The 14,700-nt window shown below is 37.0% G+C and overlaps 1 protein-coding gene across 1 annotated transcript in view; it reads left to right on the forward strand.

The window, feature by feature from the left end:
• LOC136883170 (uncharacterized) overlaps positions 1–14,700 on the forward strand; it is a 74,068-nt gene that overhangs the window by 12,953 nt on the left and 46,415 nt on the right. The window contains exons 3-5 of the mRNA XM_068229623.1: positions 1,965–2,047; positions 8,505–8,594; positions 12,166–12,215. Coding sequence (XP_068085724.1) covers positions 1,965–2,047; positions 8,505–8,594; positions 12,166–12,215 — 223 coding nt within the window. The remainder of the gene's footprint in view (positions 1–1,964; positions 2,048–8,504; positions 8,595–12,165; positions 12,216–14,700) is intronic.

Below are 14,700 nucleotides of genomic sequence, written 5' to 3' on the forward strand. Positions count from 1 at the left end.
GGTTCTCTGATGGTCAATTTTAGGTGGGTTATTCAAGAGTTAGGAGCATAAAAAATCTCAACATCTTAGCTCCGAATGGATGGACACTTAGGCCTAATATAGTTTGTCCAGCAGCTCTGTAAGGAAAAATTAGTTTGTACTTTGTATATAGTATAATCTATATTAATATTATAAATAGGAAAAATTTGTAAATGTGTTTGTAATGGATAGACTAAAAAAAAACTACTGAACTGATTTTAGAAATTACTTCACTGATAGAAAGCTACATTGCCAGTGAGTAACATGGGCTGTATTTTATTTTCAAAACAATTCGAGAGGGGATGGGGGAAGATAAAAAAATATGAAAATAATAGGCTAATACAGGCGAAATCGAATTTGTCATACAAGGACGAGACAGAGCTCATTTTAAGCCCCTTGACACTAAGAACAAAATTCAACAAGCCCTACGGGTCTGAAAACCATGTTTTAAGGCCCTAAAGCCAACTGTTATGGAGAGATTGGCACCACACTACCCCTGCTCTAGGAATCGGATAAAGATATGAACTGCCGTAAGCATGGCAACGTCAGCTCCAGGATTCTACAGCAGGAAAATTATCTACAATATATCACAAAAACATAACATGTTACAGACATGAAAATTGGTATTTGGAATCTCCTTTAAAATAAAATAACAACAATTTTTGTTTTCAGAATATACACTTAAGGGGAGGGGGGTGAAAAGATGTGAGGAAGGAGTTGAATTATTTATATGAGGATACGTATATCTCAGAAACTGAAGATGTTACAGATGTTAAAATTGGTACTTGGAATCCCCTTTAAAAATAAATGAACACACTTTTTTTTTTTTTTGAAAATCCAGGTAAGGGGGTGAAAAGAATAAAGAAGCAGGTGAATTTTTAAAATGAGTATCTTCTTCTTCTACTGCTTTTCCCACACCTGTGGGGTTGCGGGTGCAAACTTTGTCGCACACACACACACACGTGGATTTGACCCTGTTTTACAGCTGGATGCCCTTCCTGATGGCAACCTTGTATGTAGGGATGTAATTACTATTGCGTGTTCCTGTCATCGTTGGTAATGTGGTGTGTTGAGTGAATATGAAGAGGATAGTATTGGGACCAACACAAACAACCTGTCCCAGAGCCAGAAGAATTAACCACACGCGATTAAAAACCCCGACCCAGCCCGGAATCGAAGCAGGAATCCTGTGAACCAAAGTCCTCAACACTGACCACTCAGCCAAGATGTGGGGCAGTTTTTAATATGAGTATATCTACAGTATATCTCATAAACTTAACATGTTACAGATGTGAAAATTGGTATTTATAGTCACCTTTAAAAATAAAGAAACATGTACTTTTTGTTGTAGGGAAATCAACTTCAGCTGGAGATCGAAAATAAGTGAAGGAGTTGAATTCTTTTTATGAGGATACTTATATCTCAAAAACTAAGATGTTACAGACGTGAAAATTGATATTTGGAATCTCCTTTAGAAATAAAGATTTTTTTTTTTTTTTTTTTTTTTGTCGACATAAAAGAGGACTGTTTTTCACATATAGAGTTCCATATCGCATGTTCTAGATTTAGGTCTACCAGTAGCCTGGTCATCTTAGCCCCGAGAGGCAATGCCAAAAACATGGTTTACAAAGAGTTTCTGGGGTAAACGAAATGCATTTTTTCGGTGAGTTTTTATACTTAAGGGATTTACAGATAATGTCTTAGTGCAGTACCGAGGAATAAGTAATGTTTATCAAATTACGAAATCCCCACAAGCGAAGCTGTGGGTAACAGCTAGTCTTTTATATATTTTTAATATTATTTGTACCATCCACCAACAATATAATTAAAAACAAAGTAATGTGAACTACTTTACTTTTAAATAAATAGTTTAAACGATTAAATTAATGAATCCAGGTGGTGCTGTGGGTACCTGCTAGAATAATATAAGCTTAATTATATTTCAGTATACTTGGCAATAATGCACGAACCAGAGCACATCAAGTGTGAGCCTTTGTCTCTGCCTGAAGAAGATGAACCTCATGCTCAGGTGAGTGACATGTTTTGTTTAGTGTATATGACTCGTTATCACCGGCTGTGTCCATTACAGATGCCAGAAACCCCTCATTTACCCTCGCTTGTTTGTTCCAAGACAAATTAATTCATAACAGTATAAGATTTAACTCTAAGAAAGAAATGGATTGATTTCATTTGATACATTGGTGGTGCTTTAATAGCCATTTCTTTTGTTTGCAATCATAGAAATATGAATTTTTATGTTACATGAAGTAGCAGAGAGGAGAGATCTTTCCTCGATGCTTGCCAGGGACTCACCAACCCACCCTGAAAAACATTCTTAAAAATGAACAGCCTGAAGGTACAAAATGCAAATGTTTTTTTTTTATTTCTATTGGTCAGCTGTGACCAACTGTGATCAAGGTAATGTTCATATTGTCGCTGATAGGGTTGGTATGATACGTGGCCACAGGGTTTCCACATTCAGCAAAAATGCACTTTGAAACAGTTACAGCCACTCCACCAGTTTTTTTGCTTGGAGCCAGCACATGGTATCCCCCGCACTGATAAAGGCAAGTCATTCATTATTAAATCTCATTTTGTCCTGTGTCCACATCAATCTCGTCACAAAACAGTGCCATTTGAGAGGCTATTTCTATGGCCGTGGCGCATACTGTCTGAGACGTTATTAAAGAACTTGGATTTCTTTGGCAAATAATTTGAGATTCGTGTCACGTTCTGAATAGAAACGAGTGTGCATCCCTGCGCACTCTCTTGGCGTGTCTCGTTAATAAAGGATCGCCCAGTTGGTGGCGCTCCTAGCGGCTGCCAAAATAAACTGCGACAATATAGTAATTATTGAGATGGACAAGTGAAAAGTGCTGTGATTACTCGACACTTTGATGGAGTCAGCATCAGATGGAATGTTGTGTTTCTCGCTAAAAAGGATGGCAAGAAAAAAGAAATATGATCCTGGTTAAGGATCACCTTTGGATTATGGGTTGAACACCCTTTCTGGGATCGGCGCCAGCCGCCGAAGTTATTTTTTCTTCAGTATTTAATGTGGGATAAGCTTTTTCTTCTACGTCAATTTTGATGGTGATGATGATGCTTGTTGTTTTAAGGGGCCTAACATGGAAGGTCATCGGCCCTACGCCAATTTTAGGCCTAGTAGTGTTTTAATTTACATTATTCTGCTGTGTTTATTCCAGAACCTCCAACTAAATGAACTGATATGTAACGCTAAATTTGGTGTCAATTTTATTGCACTGTGAACTATATCTGAGATTCAGTTGACTCAATTTGAAATCAGTGAAATTAGCTAAAATCTATGTTTTCTTATGCTACATCATTATTAGAAAAGTTGAAAGGCTGTTTCCTTGTTTAATCTTGGTAAAGTTATTTTTAAGGCCTATTAACGTCCTTGTATAAGTGAGGTTAGATCTAAAATGGATCGTATTGTACAGCCTCACATTTATTTCTTCTTATGTAACTGTTACCTAAAAATTATTACGGTGCCTTGCCTTAGGCTTGTTTTTCGATACGTTACATTTGGTCTTGGCTATTGTTCCTGTTGTTGCCAGGTTCTTACGTTTTTTTGATGATAATTTGTTTTTTTATGCCTTCCCTTGTTTTTTTTGTCAACAATGAGTGACTTCAGATGTTACCAAAAAGATGATGACTGGATAACCTTTTCTTGTGGTCCTTTAGCTTGTGACTTCGTGGCAGAATCCTAACTGATCATCAAATTAGATCTGACTCAAACTTAAATTATTTTCACCTGTATTCTTGAACCTTAATTTTGTGATATTGTTTCCTTAATTCTGATATTATATTACTAGTCTCACTGAACAGAAATAATTTTGGGGTTCCGAATATTATTTTCTGTTTAGTAATAACACTAGCCAACATGATTTTGCGGTAAAATAGAAAATATGTAATTCTGATGGAAATTGCTGCCCTGATTCCGAAAATGATGCTATTTTTTTCCTATCACGTCTAGTTTTGACGCAATTCAGTGTTTTAGTATCTGCATGAATTCGTACGATGTAATGTTGAGAGATGTTCTCGCGCAACTTTTTTTAGAATACAATTATGTGATTTGATTTGTTATTGTTTGCATTTTATTATAGGTTTATTGCTGTCTAAATTTTCATTTTGTAGTTGGGGATTTCCTGGTAAATTCATAACAAATTCCCCCAGATACGCAATAGACCACGAGGTATGTAGGATTGAAGATAAGACAGTTGAGAGTTTGTCTTTCATCTTAGACCACTTGAATAATCAGACGTGTTTATGATGGACTGATAAAGCAGTTTCCATTCAAAGATAATAGTCCGAAAGTATTATACTCAAGAAGATGAAGTTGTATTTTGTACAGATGTTTCAAATCTTCTACATCGATTGGGAGAGAAAGAGTATGATCCTGGTAATTGGCGTGTTTTTATTGACTCTTCCAAGATAAGTTTAAAGGCTGTTTTGCTTCATAATACAAATGTTCTGGCATCCATCCACTTGCACACTCCACAAAAATGTCTGAAACATACGAGACCTTAAAGTTGGTGCTTGAAAAAATTAAATATCATGAGCATGGGTGGCAAATTTGCGGTGATTTGAAGATCATTGCATTGTTGCTGGGACAACAAAAAGGCTATACAAAATTTCCCTGTTTCCTATGCGAATGGGATAGCAGAGCACGGGATAAACATTGGGATACAGTGAATTGGACAGAAAGGAAACAACTACAACCAGAATCCAAAAATGTCTTGAATGTAAGTCTTATTGACCGTGAAAAAATTCTACTTCCACCCTTGCACATCAAATTTGGATTGATGAAACTGTATGTCGAGGCATTAGATAAAAGTAGCCTATGCTTCCAATATTTATTCACTAAATTTCCCTCATTATTAGATGCAGAAATCAAAGAAGGCGTATTTGATGGACCACAGATTTGTAAACAGATGAAGGATAAAATTTTCACAGACACGATGACCAAAATTGAGAAAGAGGCATGGAACGCATTCAAAGATGTAGTGACTAAATTCCTTGGCAACATTAAGGACCCTCAATACAAAGAAATTGTAAGGAAAATGTTGGTAAAGTTTAAGGAACTCGGTTGTAATATGAGCCTTAAGCTTCATTTCTTAGCTTCGCATCTGGATTATTTCCCTCTAAATTTAGGAGTTGTCAGTGAAGAGCAAGGTAAAAGGTTTCACCAGGATCTCAAAGATGCAGAATGACGCTATCAGGGACGTTGGGATGTGAATATGATGGCCGATTACTGTTGGTCGATTGCACGAGACGACCCTTCTAGAGATCATTCAAGAACTTCAAAGATCCGGAAATTCCACGGAAAACAGGAAAAGACGGAGGTGTGATCTAACCCGCACATAATGTAACAAAACTATGTATGTTTAACTATGTAATTTTTATTCAATGTACGGTTATATTAATTTAAAATCAACTGTACAGTCGAAACTAAATAGGCGCTTTATGCTTCAGTTTCACGAATTTCAATATACATTAAAAATATAATACATACTATCTACTTGCTTACAAAGCAGCATTTATGTGTATTCAGTGCATGAAAAATATGATTACGTTTTGCAAGCTGAAATTTACATTAATACATCAAATTTAATCAATACTAAGTATCAACAATTTTACGTAAGAACAAAATAATATTTTGTAAAATTGCCACCAAACCAGACGTGATTCGCCAAAACTATTTTTTTCTCAAATTCTGCGTTAAGAAATTCATAAAACCCACCTAGTTTCGTTTTTACTGCACAAAAAAGTTTTATTTTGCAGGCTAGTGTAATCTATTTCTTCTACTTGTAATTTAAGTAAATGTTTTGTTTTTTGGATTGAGAAACCTCACTGAAGTTTTTTAAATTTTGATTATCAGCAAACTTAGTATCCCTAGTTAATCAGTTGAGCTCACTAATTTTATTTATCAACAGATATTAACATTTAAAGCTGTTCATCTAACTACATATGTGATACTTAAATTCAAATAGATTTATGAAGATTATTTATTTCAACTGTTGTTGCTCATTTCATGAGACATAGGCAAGAGAGCTGAAATTTTAATACTAGTTCCAGGTCTTTAATAATCCACTTTTGGAGTGGGCTTCTCCTTTCCACGATAAATTATTGCCACTGGTGAGTATATTTCTTAAGTGACACTGTCTGCATCTTTCGTGTTTGTTATTCAGAAGTTTTTTTAAACAAAATTCTCTCAAACGAAAAATATGCATATTTTCCACTCATTCAATACCAATACCTTATATACTTACCTTTTAACAAGTTGAAGTTCTTAATTGTTATTTAAGAATTCCAAACAGTAGATGTTTCAACTCATTTTAGTCATCTGCAGCGGCAAAAAAGCATGAAGTACATACATTCAGGGTTCATCAGAACAATAATCTAGTTAAATCTTCTTGTGACATTTGAAGGTTAATAAAAGATTCATGTTCTTAAAAAGACACAGAGATAAAATATTCTTTACAATGAAGAAAATCTGTGCTGATGACTTGACTAGAATATGTTTATGATGTGAACGTCCAAGAAAAGATTGTTCAGCCATCAGTAGAAAATTAAGAGTGATTACATAAAAAATATAGCTGTATTATGCATTTTTATTTTATTTTTAAAATTTGCTTTACATTGCATGAACACAAAGGTCTTAGGGCAACAGTGGGATAGGAAAGGGTTAGGAGTCTTTGTCAATCAGTCCCAGCAGTTGCATGGTGTGAAAGTGGGAAACCACGGAAAACTATCTTCAGGGCTGCCGAGTGTGGGGTTCGGAGCCACGATCTCCTGAATACAATCTCTCAGCGGCGTGACTCAAAGCAAGCAACCACTTGCTCGGTGCAGGTCCAGGTTACAATCAGGTGGGGAATATGGAAAAAAAAAGTAGTACACAGATATTTGTTTTTATACAGTTAACAATTTGGAAGTAATTCTGTACAAATTTGATATTGTCAGTAAGTCACCAACATTCGCAGTGTTATTTTTTCATTTGGTACTTCAATTTGAGATGGAATCCTGTGTTTCTTCGGCAGATTGCACAGAAAAATGACTTCTACCACCCTCCACTTTCCTGTCTGAACATATGGCACAATCCTTTGTTTTTTGTTCACTCGGGCATTAGTAATGTGTTCGTCCCTTTGAGATGAAAAATAGACATGAGAATCACTATCACATAACTGGGTGTAGATATTGTTGGTTCATCCCATGGCATAGAAAATGCCATGTTACTGCAGAACGTAGACATTATTCCACAGATAACTCTAAAACAAAACAAATGAAGAGAGTAATATTTATGCTGTAATGAGTATAAGGAAACAGTGTTATCACTTCCTCCCTTATCTATGGTTATTAGTGGGTCAGCTGGCAGTTAGCAATACTGTTGATCCCCTGACATGAGTTTGCATTTCCTGGTAATAAGTTAGTGCACGAGATGAAGGCATGAAGTACGTTCAAGCGTTTTTCTATCCAAATCAAAATACAAATACAGCGATGGTAATGTTTCTTGTGCATGATATCAAGCAGTAAGACTGTTATAAGTGTCTGTTAATAATAATCATATTAATAATAAAAATAAAAATGGTGTTCTGTTTTGTTTTGGATTGTATATTGGGATACCATAAAATGTATTTTTTTTTTTGCTAGCTGCTTTACGTCGCGCCGACACAGATAGGTCTTATGGTGACGATGGGGCAGGGAAGGGCTGGGAGTGGGAAGGAAGCGGCCGTGGCCTTAATTAAGGTACAGCCCCAGTATTTGCCTGGTGTGAAAATGGGAAACCACGGAAAACCATTTTCAGGGCTGCCGACAGTGGGATTCGAACCTACTATCTCCCGAATACTGGATACTGGCCGCACTTAAGCGACTGCAGCTATCGAGCTCGGTATAAAATGTATTGATCAGAACTTGTGTTTAATACACAATGAAGAACTAATGAAATTAGCATGTAATTTGTTTGCCAACACATCATTTTGTCTTTAAGAGTCACAATCAGAGGAAGCTGTTGCAATCATGTTTGCTCAGGGTAGTCCAAACTCCAACTACAATGTACGTAAAAGATATGAACTTTAGAAGAAACTGAATGACAGGTCTGTAATGCCATTATGATGGGTCTGTTACTGGATATTAGAAATTTTCCAGCTAACTCATTCTTGGTTGCCAGCGTTTTGCTTCAGTGTGCCAATTTGGGCTCATCAGTTGGCAAACAAAAATGAGTCAGCTGGAAAATTTATGATGTCCAATAATGGACCAATTATATTGGAATTATGAATTTACTTGTTCAGGACAAATATTTTAGGTTCTCTTTGGGATATTTCTGTGATATTTCTGTATTATGACAGGTCTGTGTTGGAAGAAAGAGCAATAGAGAGACAAGACGAGTACAAAAATGAAAACACAAAAAGACAAGGACAAGTTTTTCTGAGCACACAGATGATGAATAATACTGTGTATTATTTTAGGAGTGTGCAGATGATGGAGCTTTGGAAGATACAGTTGTTGTCAAGTGTGAAACTGTGTGGCTGCCAGAAAATGAAGGAGCAGTTCCTTCGGTAAGTTACTTCATTGTTTGTTTTCTTAACCTGAAGACTTATTGAAGTTTACACAGCTTCAACAACGTTACATTTCTGTCTAGTGGAAAAAAAAATTCTGAATTGGTACTCTGATTTAGAAGCCCACTCTACCTGTGATGGTTATGTTTTTAGTAGTGGGGGGCGGGTGGGGGGGGGAGGGTGATTATTGTTTTAAGTATAACTGGGGAACTTTCCTCAATTAATCTTTCCAGTGACATGCCTGATAAATTCTTGGGTAGAGTGCGCTTACCTGTAACATGATTGCCTGAGAAATTCTTGTTTCTTCGCGATGGTTCAAAATTTCCTCAGGTATTGTTTTCTCTTTGAAAATATTTTCCTCTATTCTCTACAGATGGCAAGAGGTTTTTTTAGCTGCATTCATGAAGTCTTTGGCCTAAAATATGCCTTATTTTCACAGTGGAAGTACTTTTTTACAGCTTAAGTCATTAATCCCGGTCACTCCATGTGAGATTTGTGCTTGATAAAGCAGAGGCAAGACAGGTTTTCACTCCTTTGCATACAGTGTCTGACTAGCTGAGGAGGTAAACAGAAATGGTGCATGTGAAATGAAGAGTTGTTCGTTTGAAGAGGATATCAGGGATTGCATGGAATACGGATATCTAAGTATTATTTCTAAGTAATATTTCTGATATTAGTTATATTGATTTAAATGATTCTACTTTGTTCATATTTATAGTTAACCCATCCACGTCATATGACGAGCTGCGGTTGCGCGAGGTGTTTTGGAACATGAATCAAATGACAAGCTCAGCTCGCAATATCGCAAAGCTACGCTCATGTTCGTATATAAGATTCCCTTTGCAATATCATTTCTAACAATACTCACTGTAGGCAACTAGATGCATGTACTGTTGGTAAACAATGCTGTCTGTATTTCTGTGTGACACTGGAATTGTTGAATAACATTTTATTTTCATTGGTATTCAGTATTCATTACGCAGTAGAAACGGTTTCGTGGTAATGTGGACGACATTGTTTTAGATAAAATAATTTAGAAGCCTCCACCTTATCAATACAATATTTATTTACTATAAAGTAGTAAATTCAGTCAGTACCGGTTTTAATCCCTATGGGGTCATCCTTAGCTGACACAAATTGAATTAGTTTCAAAAACATCATATGTAAAACATTATACCTTCATATAACTGACTCAATTAAACTAAACATTAAAAAGTTGCTTATTAACACGTTGAGTGCCGAGCCGATTGTAGCACACTATTCCACTGGTGCCAGGCATGTTTTTGAATTGCATTCCGCTGGTGCCAAAGCAATTGTACGCGTTGTAGCCTGTTTATATAATCTTGGGATGTATTTATATGATGTACTAAGTAAATTTTATCTCACCATATCATGGTCATGTGTGATGCCATATGGTGTCACATCAGTTTTTAGGAAAGATAAAATATAGCGTGATGCCATATGGTGTCACAGAATTTTTTGTCATGGAATGTGCAATACGAATTTCAAATACGGGATATTTACTTGCTAATTCAAATTAACGCAATATTTATGAAAACCTAGTAAAATGCAAAACAAGTACTTATATTACATTACATATTGTTGTGAACAGTTTTCTGATAACTCTAAACAATGAAAGTATGCGTCTCGGCACGCCCGAGTTCTTGTTACTCGTTGTAATTTTTCAAACCTTATTGGCATCGTTGTACAAACATCGTCCTTTGTACACTTGTTTCATGTGCTATTTTCATATTTACATTTTGCACATCTGATCGGAAAGTTAAGGGGAACGCGCTAACTATACGCTACCTCGCTGCTAGCGCAGCTCGACGCAGCCCGGTTGGTTCACGTCCGCTGCTTCGCTCCTCCCTACCTCTCCGCCACACCCCGATACTCCCGCGGCACTTCTAATTTTACGACTATTTATTTGTTCAATTTTGGCGTTTAAACTTGCGCTGGGTACATGCAGTTTTCACCTGAGCATTCTACTGCATCCCACGAATATTCCTACCAAATTTCAACCGAATCCGAGTGTAACACATGTATGTGTTCCCTCGTAAGATTATTACCAATATCTTCCATTATTTATATTTTTGCACAACTATATAAACTGAGTGATAATACGTAGGTAAATGAGGAATAAACAATGCCTGGTGCGCTTTCACCTGTGACAATGATCACTGGCCAGTCAGTGGCTTCGGAAGAATACTGTGGCGCCACATAGTGGCATAGAGTAAAAATACATAGCTGGAATAGACCCTGAAGTTCGCCCTTCACGTAGTACCAATTTTACGCGCATAGATGTCACAGCTGATTATCTATGGTGCATCGCCTGAAACTCAACTGTGCCGCCATATGGCATCACGCCAACTCTGATTTCAAGAACGGTGTGCTGCCATATGGCGTCACGCCAACTCTGATTTCAAGAACGGTGTGCCACCATATGGCGTCATGCCATCTCAAATTTGAAGACCACCGTGATGCCATATGGCGGCACGTGGCACCCAACGTGTTAAAGTAGTGAATGGATCTTATTCTTTGGCTTGAAAAGTACTTGTTATGTGAGACATGTGACCTCATGTACCTAATCTATTAAACATCAAATGAAGTTTACACTTGTTTACACTAGTGTTTGTAAAATTGTTACATATTTACAGCATTATCGTCTTCAAGATATATATACATAAAAAGTTTTAGACCCGATGTAACAGGCCAGTTGAAAATAAATGAAATGGTAAAAACAAGTAAAATGGGTTCAATTTTTTTGATTTGTACTGTTTGTTATTGCTGCATTGTACTTGTAAATTGGTGAGTACACGGTGTATTTATGCTAAAGTTGAGGCTTGTAGTTGTTTTCATTCGTTCCAATGTTCCTTAACAACTGCTAGTATGCAGGTGATGAAGTTTCCTTGTAAGTTTTCACACTAAAAGAATGTTCTTCGCCACATATAATATTTTATCGGACTTAATTTAATTATTATTGAAATATAATTGAGGCTGTGTTCCCAAAAGCAGGCCAACCTTCTTTAAAATGCTAGTCTACGACAGAGAATAAACAGATGTTGAAAATCTGAGTTTTTTCAGTGGGGGCTCCAATGTGTTCTTGTAGTGTTCTCTTCGTACTCTACCTACACTGGTCTCGTTCTTGTCTTTAATGGTGTACATTCTTTGACTTGTTTCCTTTCTCGCCTTTGCTGATGGCCCTTGCTAAGCTCGAAGGCTTGCAGATTACGCAGTGACACGTGGTGAGGATGGTGAATCCTATTGGCTGTTATTCATTGTTTTCCAGAGTATTGCTGCCATGTGACTGTCATTTAGTTGTTCTCACTTAGGCTCAGCCCTCATATCCAGGTTATAATATCCTGATCTGCCCAGGAATCAAATCTTCTTGTGTCTGGCAGACTGATTATCCCAAGATGTCAGGGTCAGCTGTATCAGAGGAACATTGTTGAACTGTAACCTATGGTGGTGGTGATGATGAACATTGTTTTTAGAGATCAAACAATGTGATGAACAACCTGAGAATGTGGTAGTGGTGATGATGATGATGATGATGGCTTGTTTGTTCCAGGAAGAGGCAGAAGAGAAGGTAGCTGCAGATGATGTCAACAAAAATGTTAAGTAAGTTTTCATTTACCCTGCATTATGTAGAGAACCTCTCAAAAGTTTATATTCTAGGTATAGTGGGCACCCTATTGACCAGCCTAGGGTTAAAGCAACCAGATGAAAAATATCGCTTCTAGTTCCTCATGGTCATAAGCAGATCATGTGTTAGAACAGCCCTTTCTGTGATGTCCCTGGTATTTGTAGATGGCGGATTAATAAAATCTCTGTGGAAATTTATGGACACTTTCACTGACTCCATAGTTGTTATCATTGGGTTAATAGCTGTGCCCAGAACCATGTATTAGTTCTAGAAATTCCTCTTCCAAGTGACTTACCTTGTATACAAGCAAAGTGTCTGATTCCTCAGGATGACACTTCCTTGGAGGGGGAATAATTTCCTGTGCTCTGCTCTCTGCAGTGCATACACATTCTCATTATATTCGGAACATTCTTCCACAAGATTAATGGCAGCTGTAGAGGACAGATTGTACGGAATATACCTAATTACAGCGTAACACTAACAATACAGTCTTAAAAGAGATAATGAAATGTCGCTTAGCAATTTCATGTAGAACTCATTGTGGTATTTCATGGTTTTATCTCATAGCCGACTGATTCAGTACTATTTAACCAAGATAAAAGGGATGACACTTAAATTTTTCTGTAATTTTAACTTTTAATATTGTATTAAAAAATACATTAATTTACAAGAAATTTGGAGTTCCATTCTGTACACTCCAGATTGTGCTAATAAAACTAATATCCAAAAGTTGGCACTTAGCCATTTCATGCATAATGCTGCCTGATTGTACTGTAATTGAAGGTGCCATTGTGGCTCTGCATATATTATCATACACAAATAACCCAAGTACCAACATGAAAGAATTGTGGGTTAGGTATCTGACTGTTGTCTGCTACTCTCATACCATTCTCCACTATTCTTAACTTAAATGAGTTTTATCTGCTACAATATTATTACAAGTTAAAACTTTCTTCAATGGTGTTTGTATTTTATTACCACAATGAAATAAATTAATCGGTCGGTCAGAGAAGGAACTGTGTTCAACTAACTATACCTGGCTACTGCATTTGGAAGACACATCAGGTGGTTTCACTGTATACTGTAGAGAAAATAAAGATGTCTGGGAGATATGCGAGGTGATGTTGCTCCATGCTGAGAAGGAAAGACTAGGGAGTGGGTGAGAAGTTCCTGTACACATATTTCCTATCTACTACACGTACATAATTAGTGTGTTCTTCATCAAGCCTTTTTCTTGATTAGGACATCGTAAATTCAAAGTCCCGATTCCCATCTTATTAAATACATACATTATCATTATAGACTGTTATGCCTTTCCGCGTTCAGTCTCCAAGCAGCTGTGAATTTATTAAACGTCGCCACAATCCTCGATTTGCAACTACTGTTGTGGCCTCATTTAGTTCTATACCTCTTATCTTTAAATCGTTAGAAACAGAGTCTAACCATCATCGTCTTGGTCTACCTCTACTTCTCTTACCCTCCATAGGAGAGTCCATTATTCTCCTAGGTAACGTATCCTCCTCCATTCGCCTCACATGACCCCACCACCAAAGCCGGTTTATGCGTACAGCTTTATCCATCGAGTTCATTCCTAAATTAGCTTTTATCTCCTCATTCCGAGTACCATCCTGCCATTGTTCCCACCTGTTTGTACCAGTAACCATTCTTGCTACTTTCATGTCTGTTACTTATGAATAAGATATCCTGAGTCCACCCAGCTTTCGCTCCCGTAAAGCAAAGTTGGTCTGAAAACAGACCGATGTAAAGATAGTTTCGTATGGGAGCTGACTTCCTTCTTACAGAATACTGTTGATCGCAACTGCGAGTTCACTGCATTAGCTTTACGACACCTTGATTCAATCTCACTTACAATATTACCATTCTGGGAGAACACAACCTAAATACTTAAAATTATCGACCTGTTCTAGCTTTGTATCACCAATCTGACATTCAATTCCGTTGAAATCCTTACCTACTGACATCAGTTTAGTCTTCGAGAGCCTAATTTTCATACCATACTCATTGCACCTATTTTCAAGTTCCAAGATATTACACAGCAGGCTTTCGGCACAATCTGCCATTAAGACCAAGTCGTCAGCATAGGCCAGACTGCTTATTACATTTCCACCTAACTGAATCCCTCCCTGCCATTTTATACCTTTCAGCAGATGATCCATGTAAACTACAAACAGCAAAGGTGAAAGATTACAGCCTTGTCTAACCCCTGTAAGTATCCTGAACCAAGAACTCATTCTACCATCAATTCTCATCGAAGCTCAACTCTCAGCATAAATGCCTTTGATTGATTTTAATAATCTACCTTTAATTCCATAGTCCCCCAGTATGGCGAACATCTTTTCCCTCGGTACCCTGTCATATGCTTTCTCTCAATCTACGAAACATAAACACAACTGCCTATTCCTCTCGTAGCATTTTTCAATTACCTGGCGCATACTGAAA

This window comes from Anabrus simplex, chromosome 11 (genome assembly GCF_040414725.1).
Source record: "Anabrus simplex isolate iqAnaSimp1 chromosome 11, ASM4041472v1, whole genome shotgun sequence".
In the NCBI taxonomy this organism is placed as follows: Eukaryota; Metazoa; Arthropoda; class Insecta; order Orthoptera; family Tettigoniidae; genus Anabrus; species Anabrus simplex.